This window comes from Plecotus auritus (genome assembly GCF_963455305.1).
Source record: "Plecotus auritus genome assembly, chromosome: 8".
NCBI lineage: Eukaryota > Metazoa > Chordata > Mammalia > Chiroptera > Vespertilionidae > Plecotus > Plecotus auritus.
In genome coordinates, this window is record NC_137782.1 from 31,764,665 (window position 1) to 31,783,809 (window position 19,145).

The 19,145-nt window shown below is 37.4% G+C and overlaps 1 protein-coding gene across 1 annotated transcript in view; it reads right to left on the minus strand.

Annotated features, from left to right (window-relative positions):
* The window catches only part of CEP192 (centrosomal protein 192), a 100,258-nt gene that overhangs the window by 24,187 nt on the left and 56,926 nt on the right, over window positions 1–19,145 (minus strand). Inside the window, exons 21-32 of the mRNA XM_080684756.1 lie at window positions 17,675–17,800; window positions 17,243–17,386; window positions 17,064–17,127; window positions 16,497–16,636; window positions 16,310–16,402; window positions 15,653–15,771; window positions 14,616–14,792; window positions 10,373–10,463; window positions 10,043–10,219; window positions 3,532–3,792; window positions 2,669–2,784; window positions 973–1,082 (exon numbers count right to left, since the gene is read on the minus strand). Of these exons, the coding sequence (XP_080540882.1) occupies window positions 973–1,082; window positions 2,669–2,784; window positions 3,532–3,792; window positions 10,043–10,219; window positions 10,373–10,463; window positions 14,616–14,792; window positions 15,653–15,771; window positions 16,310–16,402; window positions 16,497–16,636; window positions 17,064–17,127; window positions 17,243–17,386; window positions 17,675–17,800 (1,618 nt within the window). The remainder of the gene's footprint in view (window positions 1–972; window positions 1,083–2,668; window positions 2,785–3,531; window positions 3,793–10,042; window positions 10,220–10,372; window positions 10,464–14,615; window positions 14,793–15,652; window positions 15,772–16,309; window positions 16,403–16,496; window positions 16,637–17,063; window positions 17,128–17,242; window positions 17,387–17,674; window positions 17,801–19,145) is intronic.

The window sequence follows — 19,145 nt, forward strand, 5'->3', positions numbered from 1 at the left end:
AGTACAGACTACTGTACATCACCTCTACACAAGAGTAAGTATCCTTTTCCTTTATCATTTCATATTTCAGGAGCAATATATAGTTCATCATTTAAAAAACAAAAATAGGGAGGGAGGAGGATACTACCAACTGAAATTCTACCACCAGAACATAACCACTGTTAATATTTTGGTGTGTATAGTCCTGCGATTTTACCTCATAGCTATATATAAACACTAAATTATTTTTATGCCAAAATGAGATCTTATTATGCAAACTTTAAAAATAAATTTTCTCAATAAGAACTTTCCATGTCATTAATACAGAATCACATCACTGTTTTAACAGCTTCAAAATATTATATTGCATAATTAAACAATCCACTGCTCTTGGGCATCTAAGTTATTTCTAACTTCTTGCTATTATAACAATATTGTGGTGAAAATCTGTACATTTTTACACAATTTGTATATATGAATACATATCTTATGTATCAGTAATAAACACCATTAAATCCTTCAAGTGTTTATATCAAACAGACCTAAACATCTAAGTTACAGTCACTTCACCACTTATTTTGGATGCTGCCATGAACACATTATCCAAAATTGTACAGTAGGCACAAAAGCACAGAAATCTCAAAATGAGCCTAAGTTTGTAATCATTAAATCTTAAATAGTAATTAATTTGAATTTAATAATAACCACTTTCCTCCTCCTGCTTCAAAGTCTACCCACAGAAGAGGTGCAATAATACATTAATGACATCTAATACATACACTACATGGATGAGATGTTAGATATTATTATTAGTCTCATTTTACAGAAAACACTGAATCTCAGTGATGTAATATGTCCAAGTAATATAGAAGAACTGTGGCTCAAACTCAGCCTAACACCCTAATCAAACTAATACTCTTCCTCCTTATTATATCACTGAATCTAGATAATACTACAAATAACACAAAAGATTTAAGACGTTGGAATTCTTACCTTCAGTTACTAGTAGCTCATCTTGAAATGTTTCAGCAAAATCAATGTTCTGAAGCACACTATGCTCTGGAAGTATCTGTTCTAGAATCCCTGGTTTATGCAACAGAGCTCTGCCAAGGAGAGATTTTTATTCAAAAGTGGTTTTCCATATGAAGTGACCTTATTTTATCAGTGTGTTTGGCAAATCCAACTAACTGCATGATACATTAATACACAGACCTCATGTCTTAAATCCTAATGAGTAACTTTATTTTATTTTATTTATTTATTTTTTAATATTTTATTGATTTTTTACAGAGAGGAAGGGAGAGGGATAGAGAGTTAGAAACATCGATGAGAGAGAAACATCGATCAGCTGCCTCCGGCACATCCCCCACTGGGGATGTGCCCGCAACCAAGGTACATGCCCTTGACCAGAATCGAACTTGGGACCTTTCAGTCCCAAGGCCGACGCTCTATCCACTGAGCCAAACCGTTTAGGGCCCAATGAGTAACTTTAAAAAGAAAATCTGTTTTTGAAATTCTCTTAAAAGTTATAGTAGTACAATCATGAGTTTCCGTTAAATACTAACATCAGAAAAAGAACTCCCTAACATAAAAGTACAAAGAAGCGTAAGATTATTTTCAGGTCTTACATTTTCATTATTTGTGATGACTTGGTGACAGAAATTTGTCTCAGAAAAAAAAAAAAAAAAAAAGAATATGCCAAGAAATGACACAAATAAGACATTTAAATTAGCATGTAACTATGTTTTCCTGGCCTCTTCTAGAGAATCTTTAATGTGTGAGAACTGAAATGCAAATTTCTCTGTAATACCCAGATGTTCACAAACAAATCTCATTATTCTAAATCTGTGGTAAATTGGAGTTCTAAAACAATACCTTAAAAAAATAAATAAATAAAACAATACCTTGACTTGTATATTCCAGTGGAAAGGAAAAAAAGCTGGGAATCTAATTTCTCCAAATGTCAGTTTCTATCTCTAAAATACTTAATTGAAAAACACCAGGTTCAAAGTTGAGTTCTTCAAATTGGGTCTAACATCATGTAGCAACTTATCACTATGCTCTCTCTTTTTAAACATTCCAATAATCTTTAACAGATTAAAAATAAAACAAAATTTTCTCAATTATGCCCCAGAATAAAACACAGTTCAGAACACAAGAGCTGGAAGAAGAAAAGACAGTATATATGCATATACCCCTTCCCTACTGGGTGTTAATGATTTCCTACTAACAGATGAAACATGAACTTCACACTTTTTTAATATTTAGTCTTCTTGCCTAGGAAACAAAATTTTATAAGAACTCTGAATTCAGCATACAAGAATGTTACCTATGTTAAATCATACCTAAACTTAAGTACCTAAATTTGACATTTCAGCATATGTAAACTATATGTACCAAATTTTCTAGAAGTACATACTTTAAGTAGTTAGCCATGTTAAACATCACACACATTTCTAAAATTCCTTTTAAATAATTCACAACATTGTCAGAAATATTCCAAATAAGTCAGATGTATTTAAACAATATTGCGAATACATATGAGTTTCCCACAGGCATTTCTTCTTATAAGCTTCACAAATTTTACCAAGTGAAACATGTTCTATAAATTCTAAATCCCAAACCATTATTTAAGTCCTCACTATTTCTACTCAATAATCCCCATTATCATCTAAGATAAGTAACCTACCTTCGATACTGCTGTCGTGAAATTTCATCTCCACCAAAGAAATATATAGTTGACAATTCTGTTGTGGTTTTGTAATTGCTATCTCTCTCTGATGGATGATATATTATAGTAACATCCTAATGCCAAGAAAAAAAATTAAACTGAATATTATATGTTTTTAATAAGTTATTTCATTCTTAATAAACTCTCATATGAGCCTAATAGTCAATACAGACATGAATGTATATGTACAACATTTCCAAGAAGTACAGTAAACACTGGATTCTGCAAACCTCAATTTAACATACTTCAGATTTAATAGACATTTCCAGTCCATATGTCTGTCATATGTGAAACTTAACACCCTGTTAATTTAAGAAAGCTTTTAACCAAGATTTGCTTATAATTAACAGGTTATTTTTTTGTTATTTAGTTATTTTTAACAAATAGGCCATATGTTGGAAAAAATACTAATTTCGCCAACATAACTAAATATTACATATCTATTTTTTTAAAATATATTTTACTGTTTTTTTAGAGAGGAAGGGAGAGGGATAGAGAGCCAGAAACATCGATGAGAGAGAAACATCAATCAGCTGCCTCCTGCACACCACCCATGGGGGATGTGCCCGCAACCAAGGCACATGCCCTTGACCGGAATCGAACCCGGGACCCCTGAGTCCACAGGCCGACGCTCTATCCACTGAGCCAAACCAGCCAGGGCAGAAAACCTACTTTATTATATAGTGGACTTTTGGCTTTAACAGACACCCCCTTGCCCAAATATATATATATATTTCAATTTTTTTTTAGTTTTTAGCCATAAAACACACAAATATTAATTTAACCTAAAAGTGAGTTTATATTTTTAGTGCAAGACTTACTTGTTGTGTTTTTTCCTTAAGAACAAATTTATCTGGGGAAATCTTTAATACTTTAGGATCCAGGAAAACTTTTTTCTGAGAATCCTTAAAACCTATAGCTTTTACAAAAGCTGCCCGAGAGCCAGTGTTATGAATAGAAAAAACAAGTCTCCTTTCTTTGCCAGGTATTAAGTCATTCACTGTTACCATGTAACTGTCAGATAATTTTTTAACGTCTTCCAAAATAAGATTACTTGTTCCTCCATATCCAGACAAAGGTATCTGTAAGTGCAAAAAAATAGTTATACATGTATATATGTGTGTGTGTGTTTGTGTATTCAAAATTATTTTTATGTAAGCAGAAAGCAGAAGATTAAATTATGATCAGAGAAGAAAATACATATACTAGAATTACTACAATTACAATTATTATTCTTTGCGTACTTTGGCTAGTAGTTGTCCCACTTCCAGTCCAGCATTATATTAAAGATTGTATCTTAAGAGAAAAACATATCACAGTGCTACAAAATTATTTGCCTTTTAATATACTAAGAATAATTATTTCATTGTTATAAAAGCTAAACTTAGATAATAAATAAAAAGGTTAGCATAGTATAGATATGCTTAATTAGAAGTGTTTAGAGTGGAACATATTGTTTGTAATTTACTTTGAAATGCATTTAAAAATTGGATGAGTTTATGGATGGTTAAATATGTAATAAAAGAAATATAGCAAAACATTAATTACAGCATCTAAGTGGTAAGGTATGTGGGTCTATGTATAATTTTTTAACATTCCAGTATTCTGAATTTTTTTTTAAATATATTTTTATTGATTTTTTATAGAGAGGAAGGGAGAGGGATAGAGAGTTAGAAACATCGATGAGAGAGAAACATTGATCAGCTGCCTCCTGCACACTCCCTACTGGGGATGTGCCCGCAACCAAGGTACATGGCCTTGACCGGAATCGAACCTGGGACCCTTCAGTCCGCAGGGGGACACACTATCCACTGAGCCAAATCGGTTAGGGCATGAATTTTTTAAATGAAATGTTTTTTGGGGAAGCCTATTAGTTTTAAAACACTCAATGTAAGCATTCTTCCAATATTTTCAAAGCCTAAAGAATTACAAATAACTACGGAGTAAAAGGTTAAGAAGAATCTTACCTAATAATAGACAAACATGTAAATTGACCATACCTCTGCTACACTCACAGCAAATGAGAGTGAGTATGCAAATTAGAAGGCCAAAGATGGCAGCCGCCCAGCTGCTCCAGATGTGGAGTGGCCAGGCAGGGCAGGACGCCTGCTATGAGAGGGAGGGCGGGGGGCAACGGGATCTACAGGAGCGGAGTGCCGCTGCGAAGACAAGACTGCAGACTCCAGAGTCTGGAGCAAAGACGGCAGACTCTGGCTGGAGTCTGCAGCGAAGCAGCGAAGAAGAAGATGGCAGACTCCAGCCGGAGTCTGTAGCGAAGACGAAGATGGCAGACTCTGGCCTGAGTCTGCAGCAAAGACGAAGAAGGCAGACTCTGGCCGGAGCGAAGGGCTGGGTCCTGGGTGCCAGAGGAAAACCGGTGCTGGAAGCCAAGGGAAGGAAGGCCTATTGCACGAATCTCTTCGTGCAATGGGCCTCTACTGATTAAATAAAATGAAATCTAACTAATACTAATAAATCCAAAAATTCAACAGGAAAAACTATTATTGCTCTAGAGCAGGGTTTCTAACCTCAGCACTGCGGACAATTTGATTTGGATCATTCATTATGGTGAGGGCCGTCTTATGCATTATAGGGTGTTCAGCTACATCCCTGGCCGCTACCCACCAGATGCCAGAAGCACCCCTTCCCATCCAAGTTATGACAACCAAAAATATCTCCAGAAATTGCCAATGTCCCCTGGAGGGTAAAATGGCCTCTGGTTGAGCTTTGCTGCTCTATAGCACTAGAAAACGGAAAGCTAGTATGAACACCTAGAGCCTGTCCAACAGATAAACATGCGCTCTCAAGTCAGGTAGCCTAAATGTGAATCTGTCCTGGACCACATAATGGTGGGTTAAGATGCACAGGAAGGCATCTCTAGGCCTCAGTTTCCATATGTGTAAGATGGAGATAGTGGTATGATCTCAGACAGATTTTTGAAGTAAAATGTGGTAATCCGTATAATGATCAGGAGTAGTGCCTGACATATACTCAGATTGAAGTCAACACATTTTTATTGTAGTCCCATCATGCTGTATACAAAGCATATATAATTCCATTTGTTCCTCAGAACCAAACCAGGAAGTTGGGGTGACAATTATTTGCATTTCGGATAAGGGAACGAAGCATGTGCAAGTATAATGACTGCTTCAGGGTGAGTGTGAAGCACAGAAGCAGGAGTGTTCCTGATTCTTTCATCCCTGGAGTTAAGTGCTCTTCCATCACTGTATCAGGCTACTTATCTCCACAAAGATACATCAAAGTTAATGGTCTAAGTCTTCTTGTAAGACAAGAGCCATATTCTGTGCATTCAGGTCCCATTCAGCCCAACTCTCAGAGAAGACAGTTGGCATCTACCTCTGCTAGGACTCCCACTAGGATCCTAGTTTGTCTTAAGAGGACACCAACCTGAACTTCTGTTTGATTGGCTGTCAAATAAAATGGTTCTGCCCTAAAGCACCAGAAATTCCTGCTTAGGAATAACCTCAAAATCTTGGCTAGTAGACCTGAAACTAATTAAAATATATTCAGGATAGTCTAAAGGATACACTGACTGAGCTCATGTGTAAATACATTAGTTTTAAAAATGATCATTTACATTTTTTTTTACTAATAAATCTTTATTGTTCAGATTATTACAGTTGTTCCTCTTTTTTCCCCCCATAGCTCCCCTCCACCCGGTTCCCACCCCACCCTCTGCCCTTACCCTCCCCCACCCCCAACTGTCCTCATCCATAGGTGTACAATTTTTGTCCAGTCTCTTCCCACACCCCTTTCCCCCCGAGAATTGTCAGTCCACTTCCTTTCTATGTCATGATCCTATTATATTCACCAGTTTATTCTGTTCATCAGACTTTTTATTCACTTGATTTTTAGATTCACTTGTTGATAGATATGTATTTGTCACTTTGTTGTTCATAGTTTTTGTCTTTACCTTTTTCTTCTTCTTCCCTCTTCTTAAAGAATACTCTTCAGCACTTCATATAACACTAGTTTGGTGGTGATGAATTCCTTTAGCTTTTTCTTATCTGTGAAGCTCTTTATCTGACCTTCCATTGTGAATGATAGCTTTGCTGGGTAGAGTAATCTTGGTTCTAGGTTCTTGCTATTCATCACTTGATTATTTCTTGCCACTCCTGTCTGGCCTGCATAGTTTCTGTTGAGAAATCAGCTGACAGTCATATGGGTACTCCCTTGTAGGTAACTAACTTTTTCTCTTGCTGCTTTTAATATTCTCTGTCTTTTGTCCTTGGCATTTTAAATATGATGTGTCTTGGTGTGGTCCTCTTTGGATTCCTTTTGTTTGGGGTTCTGTGCGCTTCCTGGACTTGTAAGTCTATTTCTTTCACCAGGTAGGGGAAGTTTTCTTTCATTATTTCTTCAAATAGGTGTTCAGTATCTTGCACTCTCTCTTCTTCTGGCACCCCCATAATTCTGATGTTGGTACGCTTGAAGTTGTCCCAGAGGCTCCTTACACTATCTTCAATTTTTTGGATTCTTTTTTCTTTTTGCTTTTCTGGTTGGGTGTTTTTTGCTTCTTCGTATTTCAAATCTTTGACTCGATTCTTGGGATCCTCTAAGTCTCCTATTGGATCTCTGTATATTATTCTTTATTTCAGTCAGTGTATGCTTAATTTCTAGTTGGTCCTTTTGCATATCCTCGAGGGTCTCGCTAAATTTATCAGCGGTTTCTATAAGATTCTTGAGTAACCTTATAACCGTCGTTTTGAACTCTATATCCAGTCCTTTGCTTTCCTCCATGCCTTTCATTTGTGACCTGTTTCTTTGTCTCCACATTTTGGCTGCTTCCCTGTGTTGATAGGGTGGCTTTGTGTGCTAGGTGTCCTATAGGGCTCAGTGGCTCTGCCTCCCTAATTACCGGAGGTGGACACTCTTGGTGCACCCCTTTGTGGGCTGTGTGCACAGTCTTGCTGTAGTTAAGCCTTGATTGTTGTTGGTATCACTGGGAGGAATTGACCTCCAGGCCAATTGGCTCTGAGGATCAGTTGTGTCTACTATGGGAGAACTTCTATGCTGGAGATACCCTTATGGGGCAAGACTTGCTTCAGTGGGGCTTTGGCACTCACTGAGTCTGCCCCCTGAGTGTGTCTCTTATGGCTGTGAAGAGTTGTAGTCTGGATGGTCTCTCTCTGACCATTGGGTACACTGGCTCTTGGATCTCCAAGGAGAGAGGCCACCCAGCAGGAGCTACAGAGAGATCTCCAGATTCCTTCTCTTTATTTGGGGTTTGAAGGTGCCCAGATGAGGCCCAGCTGTGAAGCAATGCAAGCTGCTGTCCAGCCTTGGGTCTTCTTTTGGAGGCTCTGGGGCTCTTTGACCCAGCTGCAGTAAGTTAGGTTTCAGATTGCAAAGGGCCAGGCCATTCATATGCAAAAGCTTCTGCGCACAGCTTGGGTGGGGTTGTAAATTGGGTGGGGCAGGGTCTCAGGGAATCACCAAGGTGGAGCCAACAGCAATGGCTGACCGTCAGCCCTGCCTGGAAGAGGCCCTGTGTCTCTGTGTCCCGCAGGACCATGCAGGAACAATGATCACTGCAAGCACCTCTGAGAGAAAGCGGCCCTCAAGTTCCACCTGATGCCAGACAGTCCAGTTTCTCCCTGTAGGAGTCTGAGTCCCCAGAATCTCGCCCGGAATTGGAGTTCAGAGCAGTCTGGAGCTTGTATCTCCCTCCCAATTGAAAAAGACAACAGGGTACTTAGTTGCCAGCCCTTTCCGCGCGCGCGAACCTCCGTACCTCTGCACCTCTGCACCTCCTCCGAGTCTCAGTGTGCTTTTCTCTTTCCTTCTAATTGTATAATTTCCACTCAGCCAGCCTTCCTGTGGTTCTGGGATGATACCCATTTTGTCTTTTAGTTGTAGTTTTGAAGTGGTTGTGCGAGGCAGCAAGTTCAGGTGTTTACCTATGCCGCCATCTTGGTTTCTCTCTATCATTTACATCTTTAAACAATTTTGCCCACCATAGCTCACAAGGCCAAGTGAAGAGCTCCGGAGAGGACATGTCAAGCTCCAGCATCAAATAAAGCTAGATATGTCATAAATACCTTTTTTTTAACTTAAAAAAACAACCCACAACCTTTTAGGTATTATTCTTGTAATTTATCACATTCCCTCTTTGCCACCAGGAAATGAACCAAAATTTTAGCCCTAGCCCCGCTGCCAAACAACTGTGCAGTGTTAAGGTATGCACTTTAGTGAAGCTTGAAATTATTTTCCTTTCCTCAATGATTTATCACTTTTATCTCTTAGTGCTTTCAATGTACCTAAAGAAATGACTTGAAATCCTTTTTAAAAATTACGATGGGAGGAAATAAAATATAGAAACTCCTGTCTATGTATTCCTAGTATCTGAAACAGAGTCTAGCAAATGGTGTCAATAGATAATTTTAATTGAATGAGTAAAATTTACTTGGGAATGAAACAGGAATTTTTTGGGGTGAAAAAGACAGGTTTTAGGAAATTTTAGAAATTTTGGAAATTAAGGGGACCATGGAGGAAGCACAGGGCTACAGAGCAGCAGAAGGTATATTTCCATAGAATAGGGAAGCTGAAAAGCTGCAATAGGTACATTTCCATAGAATGAGGGAGCTGGGAGCAGCAAAAGGTCTGTATTTACAAAATAAAGAGAAGGAAGCCCTTCCTCCAGAAGGAAAAGAAGAAAGCCATCCAAAGGGAATAGGAAAACAATAAGGAAGGAGGGGGGGAGAACATCATATGTCTCATGTGAGGTTCAACCTTTGAACCTAGGAGTTACTATAGTAACAAGTCTAGGGGAATAGTGACCAATCAGAGGGGATATCAAGGGATTTGGCTCTGCAGCCTTTATAAGCCATAGGGAAAAGGTACTCAGTGGGACCCTTTCCCTCTCCCCACGTGGGAGTCTGTACTTCTTCAATAAATCTCCACATTTGCTATACTACCCTCTGTCCATGGATTCATTCTTTGACTCAGATGGACAAAGAATCTGGGTTCCAGTCCAAAACTTCCATTTCAGGAAGACAGTATCAAACAGTTTGATCGCATTTCCAAAAAATATGTCCTTGGAAAGTCAGGTATAGCTCAAAATTCTCAAACTGAAATTAAACTCTAAAGCATTAGAAGAGATTATTACTAAGAAGAATGCTATGGTGGCTGCTTTTGTTACCTGACAATTCTAAAAATACATAATTACTCCCTAATTTGTAAATCTAGACAATCATAATATTTTGATTTGTAAAAACATCAGAATATGTTTAATTTACTAATATTAAATCAATAGTTATAACATGTTATAAATTCCACAGGAGGGAAAAAAAGCAATAAAAATGATCTTACCGTGAACTTAATACCTGGCTGTGATCGAATTCCCAGTTGTTTAATTTCTAGTTTAGCCAACATACAAGATAATCGAGTAGGTGCAAACAACACAAAGATGGTAATGTCTTCTTTTGGACGAATTTTGATCTCACAGTTACTAGTTAATCGCTTTTCGGAACCAAAAGTGTGCTGAAGCTACAATTTAAAAATAATCACTGCATAAAACAAAGCAGTAGCACAAATAAAACATACCACTGACACACACTCTTCAGACTACTCACGATAGTCTGCATAGCTGAGGGTTCTGGATCAGACAGAACATAGAACAGAACCAAGCACTCTACACACCTGAAAGCAGTCCTGGTCTTGTCCTCTAATTAGCAGTCGCAAGTGTTGGGTTGTGGACGTAGAATTATTTCTTAAAACTAGCTTCTGAAGCCTAAAAACAATTACACATTTTAAATGTGGTTTTCCTCCACAGGTATTGCTCCAATTATAAAAAACAAAGCCAAAACCAATGTTTAGCAATGACTGATTGCACATGCCATTTTAGCAGCCTGGAATTCTCTCTCTAGTCCTAGAACTCTACATTTCTGAAAACTTACACAGAAGACTCACCTGATTATCAGAAAAGCTTTTTGGTTTAATCTCTTTCCCATTAGAGCTCCTTAGCTGCCCTTATTATTTGTACTATATGTAGAGGTATTATCTGTCTTATAATACATTAATAAATGAATATCCAGATTAACAAATTCATTAAGTCAATAAATACCATGTTTGGTTCAAATACCTCCCTTTCAAGTAAACAAGGAGTCCCTGGCCAACTGCCCAAGTTTTTCACTCTAAGTGGTTCATTTGCACAAAAGTCTTTTAAACAGTACACTGAATTAACCTTACTTTTAAAAAGTTACAATGCAAGTAGAATGGACATATGACTGGCTGATAGTAAGAAAATCCTTCAATCTTTGAAAGTACATGAATCCTCTTGTTGCTAGAGAATAAATACATGAGTAAACCTCTATTTTTCTCAAATTTTAAAGATTGGTAGTTAAACTATTTAAACTGTGATCTATGCCTCGTGCACTTTGTGTTCAAAGGGAAGGCGGCTGAGCTTTATCTCGGAATAAAATCTAAAACCTTTGACTATCAGCACACCCGAGAAAAGCCTTCCACACGTACATTGACTGAGAAAGACTTACCTGAAAAAAAGAAAATCATTAAAAAAGTTTGAATTTGATTTACTTTTTTTGTTTAAAGAAATGTTATCATTTTCAAGTTGCAGAGCTATTAAGGGGGAGGGCTCAATGTCTAATTTTTAAAAGGAGCTGTACAAAATCAAAGGGTTAACACCTTTATTATATAAAGATTGCACACAAGTAAGAAAAAAGAATACTAAAATCCTAACCAACAAATAGCTAAAGTATGTAAATAGACTTATGGGAAACTAAAATGAGGGAATAAAATATGGAAAACTATAGAACTTTAGAAATCTAAAAATATCAAGTTGGAATGAAATATCAAGTTGGACTACTTTACCCAACAGAAAATATAATTTTAATTTATTCATTATCATTCCTATTTGCAACTGAGGCAAAAACCCATTAACTCAACGAGAATATTACCCCCCAAATTATATATTAATTTTTCTCCATTCTTGGATAAAGAGCTCACTTCAAATCTCCCTTTTCCAACGAGCACATTCTTCTGCAAGGCAGGGCAGAGTGGGCAGGTATCTCATAGAAAGAGCACCCAGTAGGGGAGCAGCATCTCTCATCCATTTTTAGAAGTCCTCTCTTAGTAACTATTGAGACAAAGCCTCTGTCTGCCTCCTAGAACACTTCATGGTGGAAAAGAAAATAAGATTATTTCCTAAGCAGAACTCTGCTGCAACATTTACAGAGGAGTAGCAGGAGCTATCTGTGATGGGAAAAATTATTGTTCTTTGCAGGACACCAAGACAGGGGCTGAGGAGAAGAAATAAAGAAATGCAAATCTATAATTTAGCTAGGCACTGCACTAAATACATCCACTTAATGCTTTGGAATTGTTACCTTCACAAAAACCCACTTTTAGCCATCCATGTGGTGTATCATCAACCAAGGAAGAGATATTCTCACAGGATTGGCAAGCTCCTCCAGGCTAAGTTAAGACCCTAACCAACTCCTGTAAATTGGGGATACAATAGGCTTTTTGGGTTAGTTCCCTGCACTGGCATGTGACGTACTCATACATGTTAGATTAGAAGAACTCTGTGAATCTCCATGAGGAAATGAAGTCAAGTAATGGACAGCCTGAAGCCCCTTCACATAGGAAAAGGCCGAGGAAAAATGCTGCTGACAAGCCTGTAAAGCACATCAAAACAGCGCCTCGTTTTCAACTTAACTAATGTAATTTCTGACTTTAAAAAGTTTAGCACATGTTAATTTTATTTTAGCTGAGGAGGTGAGTTTTCAGGTTGGTATGGCATCTGAGAAGCCGCTGAATTTTAAGAATAGTCATCTCTACCACATTAATCATTTATTACAAATTCTATCACAAAGTAGGAAATTCTGTCAGAAACACAAGGATGATGATGGCTCTTAATGACTTTCTTCTGCCTTTGACTTAATGGACAAAAGCAGTTGTAAGATAAGCTGTGATTGCTAGGGAAGACAAGCTGATTTTCCTCTTCTTTTTAACTTGGACATTAATGGCTGAACTGAACAGCTTCATTATTTTGGCCACCTTGCACAGCACAGACTTAAAGGCCTCAATCAACTAACTGTACAAGTACTGGAGCAACCGAAAATTAATGTTTTGAGAAAAAATTTGGCATTTAAACACTGTTCAGGTTCAACTGTACAGAATAGGAAAAACCTTCTCTATAGGCACATGTCCTGTTCAGTCCTTCCTTTCAACATCAGTGTCAATCCTGATTCCCTCTTAACTGGCTTCAAAAAACATACGGCACATATAACCAACAACACAGAAACTACTGAAGAGGGCATAGTGCCTCATACCCACTGTCATTCAGGATTTTCCAAAGTCTATAGCTGAGAGGAACCTTTACAGAGAGCTGCTTAAAGAACATGCAGTCTGCACATTCTCCCAGGTGCCTAAGGGATTTCTAATCACACCACCACATGCTCAGCACTCGGAGAATGCCTTCACTTGGGGTTTCAGGGGTGGCATGTCTAGTCACAGGGGGAGCATCCTGATGGAGTAGTCACTGTGAAATTGTTTTTCCTTGAGATTCACTATATTATACAACTTTCTCTTTAAAAGGACCCGTGAAAGAAACATCTCTCTAAAGTCTGTAGCAGGAATGGCTATACTCTCTCACATAGTAACTGCTTTGTTCTTAACCTCTGAATACTGTGACTTGTGTCAGAAACAAGCCCAAGGCTCACATTAAGGCAAGTGCACAATGTCTCCCATCGAGACCTCAAGGGCCACCTTTATGATGACTGCCTCAATTTCCCACAGAAGTAATTTCTCACTTAACTGTTTTTATGTTACCGTGTCCTTTGGAAAACTGCTTTTGGAACAAAACAAGTACAGATGACCACATGAGTGAGTAAGCCGAGGTATGAACTCTATAAAGTAAGGAGGTTCAGCCCAGCTGGCGTGGCTCAGTGGTTGAGCATGGACCTATGAACCAGGAGGTCACAGTTTGATTTCTGGTCAGGGCACATGCCTGGGTTGTGGGCTCATCCCCAGTGTGAGGCATGCAGGAGGCAGCCAATCAATTATTCTCTCATCATTGATGTTTCTATCTCTCCCTCTCCCTTCCTCTCTGAAATCAATAAAAATATATTTAAAGTAAGGAAGTTCAATTAAATCCTTTTTGCATTGACAAAACTATAATTTTAAAGAAGTAATTTGTTCACACCTGTAGTAGATTCAGCCAGAACGTTATCTCTCAGGCACCATAGAAATGTATAGGTAAAACAATTAGGATAAACACAAAAGTGTAAAATTACGAAAGAGTAAACATTTTAGGTTTAATAATTACGTAGGTTGTTAATTAGAAATTTTTACTGATATGAGGTTGGTAAAAAAATTTAACTATGTTGCTAAGCTTAGGAAGGGGAATATTACTATACATACTATATGTTATATACCCATTAGTTTTATTACTCAGTTATCCATAATATATAATCAAAATAAATATAAAAATAAAATTAAGAGATATAATTCACAGTAACTTATAAGAGAATATATCTATTCTATTAGAGATCCCTTATACCCTTCACTCTACAGAACAAAGTATTCACCATTTAGTTTGTAAATTCCTTAAACAGAATGTCTTCCTACCTTTTCATAGTGCTTTCCAGAGAAGGAACAAAGATACTCTTAATTGCCTAAATTTAGAAATCAGCAAGGAATTCGCCAAAAAGCTAAGAAAATCGAAACCTATGTTTTTAGATTGCATTTAAAAACAGGTGAAAATTTAAATTAAAAATTTTGAATTCATGATAGGAAGATTAAGGATTATAAGACAGCTTTATTCAATTCTAAAAATATTAACATGGTCATAACTAACACAGCAGAGAATCACGTTGGGAGATAACAGCAAGATCTCAGCAGAGGCTGCTATGTGCATACTTACTGTGTTCTGCCCAGAGGGACACCTCCCCAAGCCAAAAACTGCTTGTTGGATAAAATGGATGGAATGTCTGAGCAGCCAGATCCAGGTGCTAGAGGTTTATTTTCTGAAGAAACTACTTCACCTTTTAACACTACTTCATACTGAGGTCCAAATGGCTGCACAAATATTTTCAAGATCCTGACAAAGAAAACCAACTAAGTTGAATGTCCAGAATTCTTTTGGCAACTATTTCTACGTTTCCTTTGTCCATGAGACTGAGCTGAATACAATGCCCTTCCCACCTTTAGAGCTTATTTTACAGAGGAGACTACAGGTAAGGACAGAGACCGTCACAATGCCATCTATGAGGTGGTCACGAGGCTAACTAAATAGGAACACTACTAAATACTATTTATGAGGACTTTCGAAAGAGTTGAGGAAGCTTCCGAGATGAAAGAGCTAACCCAGTGAAGTTGGGGGCAAGTGCTACAGTCCACAGTAGCAGACTGAGCCCTCTAAGGCTTCTGGAACCCAGGCAGGAGACAGATCATGTGTCTCAGGACACCATGCTAAGTACTACACTAGGTTTATCAAGCACGTTCAAATACTAAAAGCAATGCTGTTATCACCATTGTACGTGATATTCACCCATTTATGGCTTGGGTGCCAAAAAGTCACAGTCACTGAGAAGGGGTGAAGCAAAGTATTTTAAACTAACAACAGACAAGGTCAACCAATGGTTTCCTTGGAGAGAGAAAAAAAGTTAACAAGAAACATCAAGACTAAAATTCTATTTATTTTTGTCAAAATATACTTAGAAATAGGACTTTTAGATTTCCAGTCAATAGGCTTAAAAGGAGGTGTGTTTTTTTTTTTTTTAGTAAACAAAAGAAGAAACTCTAAGGTTAAATGAAAGAGGTAAAACAGAGCTATCATCTGATAGGTGAGGTAAAACGTGTATTCTATCATTCAGGCTGTGAACTGAAGCATATCTAAGTAAGTGAGTAGAAACTTGAGAAGTGAGTAAAAACTTTTCATTATAAACAATTGTGTATTACCTTTCCTCAGTGGTTTGGGGATCCTTTGGAGTAAATGAAACAATAACTTCGTGTTCTTCTCCAGGTTTAAGGAATAGACTCTCTGGAACCACTGAAAAGTGACTTCCTTGATCTGGGATCTAAATATTTATATAATTTAAATGCTGATTTATACAAATATGGCTTTTACTCAGTTTCTCTCTTTGTCGTATGTGTCTTTCTCATTTACTATGACAGGTTATTTCTCCCTTCCTCCTTATCCATCACTGTCCCACCTTGTCTTATTATCTTGGAAAGGATATTTCCTTCTCCTTCATCTCCCATAGCAAACTTTATCTTCCACCTTATCCTTAATTCCTGGTCTCTAAAACCCTACCCTCTTACTCAACCACATGATTCAGAAATAATGTCTATGAATGTAGATCACTCTTTTCCAATTCTATCTAGCCAAAGGAGAACACACATTTTTCAGGAACTAATCAAAACCTTGGTTCTTATATATGAAACATTATATAAGTTCCTCATCATCTACTTTATACTAGTGTAACACCCAGCATTTAAAGTATTCGCTGACTCTTCTGTTTGAGCCCACGGCACTCTGACGAGGTAGGTAGCACAATACCTTCAGTCTCACAGTCTGAGGAAATACTATGTCATAGCACTGATACAAATTCTTACCTTGATATCTAAGTAAACGTCAATATTCCCAGCATTTTGCAAAGGTAAGTGCTGTTTTGTTGAGGAAGCTACACTGGCAAACAAATGCATAGTCTAGAGGATGGGGTAAAACAGGAATTTTAAAAAATTGTCACAATTACAATTAAAGCAAGCTGAACATAAAATAATGGCAAAGAGTTTCGAGTACCTGTAAGTCTTTTGGGGCGTGTATCCTAGCAATTCCTGTTCTGGCTCGAAGACCAATGCTTTTAATGACTGGTGTAGGGTTTGGGCTATCAACTTCTACATCAACTCTTGCCAAAAATTCTTCTGCTGAGTCCAGAATCTCTATAAAAGTTCATTCTTTTAGTTCAGACACCAGAGTTATTTAATTCTAAATGCCATGAGTGGTCAAACATTATGCCCTCAAGGGTCACAAGAAATCTTAAGCAAGATACTTTTTTTAAAGAACAAAGAGAAATAAAAATAAGTGGAGGAGAGAAAGGAGAAAAGGGAAAACATCCAATTGGTAGATGTGATCAAATCAATTAGGAGAAAAGATCCCAAAAAATTTTCAGTGATACTTGCTTGAGTTACCCACAATTACAAGGATTTGACCCCAAAGTGCATGATCTCTGCCCCATTTTTAAAACAAGATAAAATTATTTGACAAGTTACTCAAAGTATTCATATTTACTGACAAAGGAAATAAGGCTCAACTTTTTAATTTATTCAGATACAGAGTAAAGCAATTCTGGCAAAATGTAAATGGTACCTGAAGAAGTGACGTGTCTCTTTGGACTATGGAAAAGAACCCAAATTACAAAAAATTCAGGGTCCTGTAAAATAAAATTAAAAAAGTAAATGAATACTGGCATTAAGGTTAAAATCTTAATGAAAGGAAAGTAGTTTGGAAACTTACCTTCCCTTTTAGTTCTAAAACACCTAGCTTACCTGTCCATCGTAACTGGCTGGCATCATGTGATTGATCACAGAAGGAGCTGCCAGCTGAGCAATCATATCAGCATGAGGAGCAGCTCTCATAGAAGCATGGATAGGTTCCCTGGAAAATGTGAAGCAACGCCAGGCTATGGCATTCTGTGCAGAAGTAGAAGAATCATTTTCAATAGAGGTAGAGTTGGTAGGTAAAATGTTAAACTTGTTGAAAGAATCCTTAACAAAAAAAATTTACTTTCGGGGGCAGGGGTGGTCTATAAGGGGTCACTGGGAGAAAAAAGGGGACATTTGTAATACTTTCAACAATACAGATTTCTAAAAATTTACTTTCATAAAAGAAAAATTAACGAAGAATAATATTAGCAGTGTCTAGAATTCAAAAATCAATGTGCTCTGTAAACCGGTTTCTTACTGTACGTTAGTACTTACAGCATTAATAATAAGTCTGATTGGCACGATGGCATGTGTCTTGTTTATCAATTTTAATGGGAGAGCTTTCCAACCACCATAAGTCAAGTCACCAAAATCAAGAACATCTTTCTTTTCTGTTTCTACCTAATTAAGAAAAAAAGGGACTAATTTATAAAAAGCAATGTATTAATAAATTATCACAACGTATGTTCATATCATTGCCCTTTCAGCAACAAGAGTCAGCATTAAAGGTAAACTTACCTAAGTTTCCCCAGGCTATTTTACCATTGCTATTTCTAAAAAAATTAATGTTAAATTCTATTTGTTTGTTAGTCTATTACTCAAATATTGTACAGAACAAAGCAACATTTAGCTGCTGTTTCTTTGAAAAGTCTTAGATCTTAAGACAATCTAACACAAGAATAAACTCAAAATGGGTAAAAGACTTAAATGTAAGCCATGAAACCAGAAAAATCCTAGAAGAAAACATAGACAGTAAGTCTCAGATATTTTTGGTAGCAATATTTTTGCCGATATATCTCCTAGAGCAGTGGTTGGCAAACTGCAGCCACAGTTTGCCGCTCTGTTGACTAATGAGTTTGCCGACCACTGTCCTAGAGCAAGGGAAACAAAGAAAAAATAAACAAACTACATCAAACTAAAAAGCTTCTGCATCAACAAAATGAAAAGGGAACCCACTGAATGAGAGAACATATTTGCCAATGATATACCTGATAAGGGGTTAATTTCCAAAATATATACAGAACTTATACAACTCAATACCAGGAAGACAAACAACCCAATTAAAAAATGGGTAAACCTGAATAGATACTTTTACAGAGGACATATAGATGGCCAATAGACACATGATAAACTGCTCAACATCACTAATCATCAGAGAGATGCGAATTAAAGCCACAATGAGATATCACCTAAAACAGGGGTGGGCAAACTTTTTGACTCGAGGTCCACAATGGGTTCATAAACTGGACCGGAGGGCCGGAACAAAAGCATGGATGGAGTGTTTGTGTGAACTAATATAAATTCAAAGTAAAGGAGTGGAGGGGAGAGCAAGAGAACCGGATAGAACAGCCGGATCCGGCCCGCGGGCCGTAGTTTGCCCACGGCTGAAAACATTAATTCGAAAGAATATATCTACCCTATGTTCACTGCAGCATTATTTACAATAGCCAAGAACTGGAAATAGCCAAGTGGCCATCAGTAGATGAGTGGATAAAAAAGCTATGGTACTTTTACACAGTGGAATACTACTTGGCCAGAAAAAGAAAGAAAGCATTACCTGGAGATTATTATGCTACTTGAAATAACCCAATCAGAGAAAGACAAATACCACATGATCTCATTTATATGTGGGATATAATTAATAAAACAAACTGACAAAATAGAAACAGAGGAATGGAACATACTGATAGTTATCAGATGGGAGGGAGTTTGGGGGGACTGGATGAAAAAAGATGAAGGGATTAAG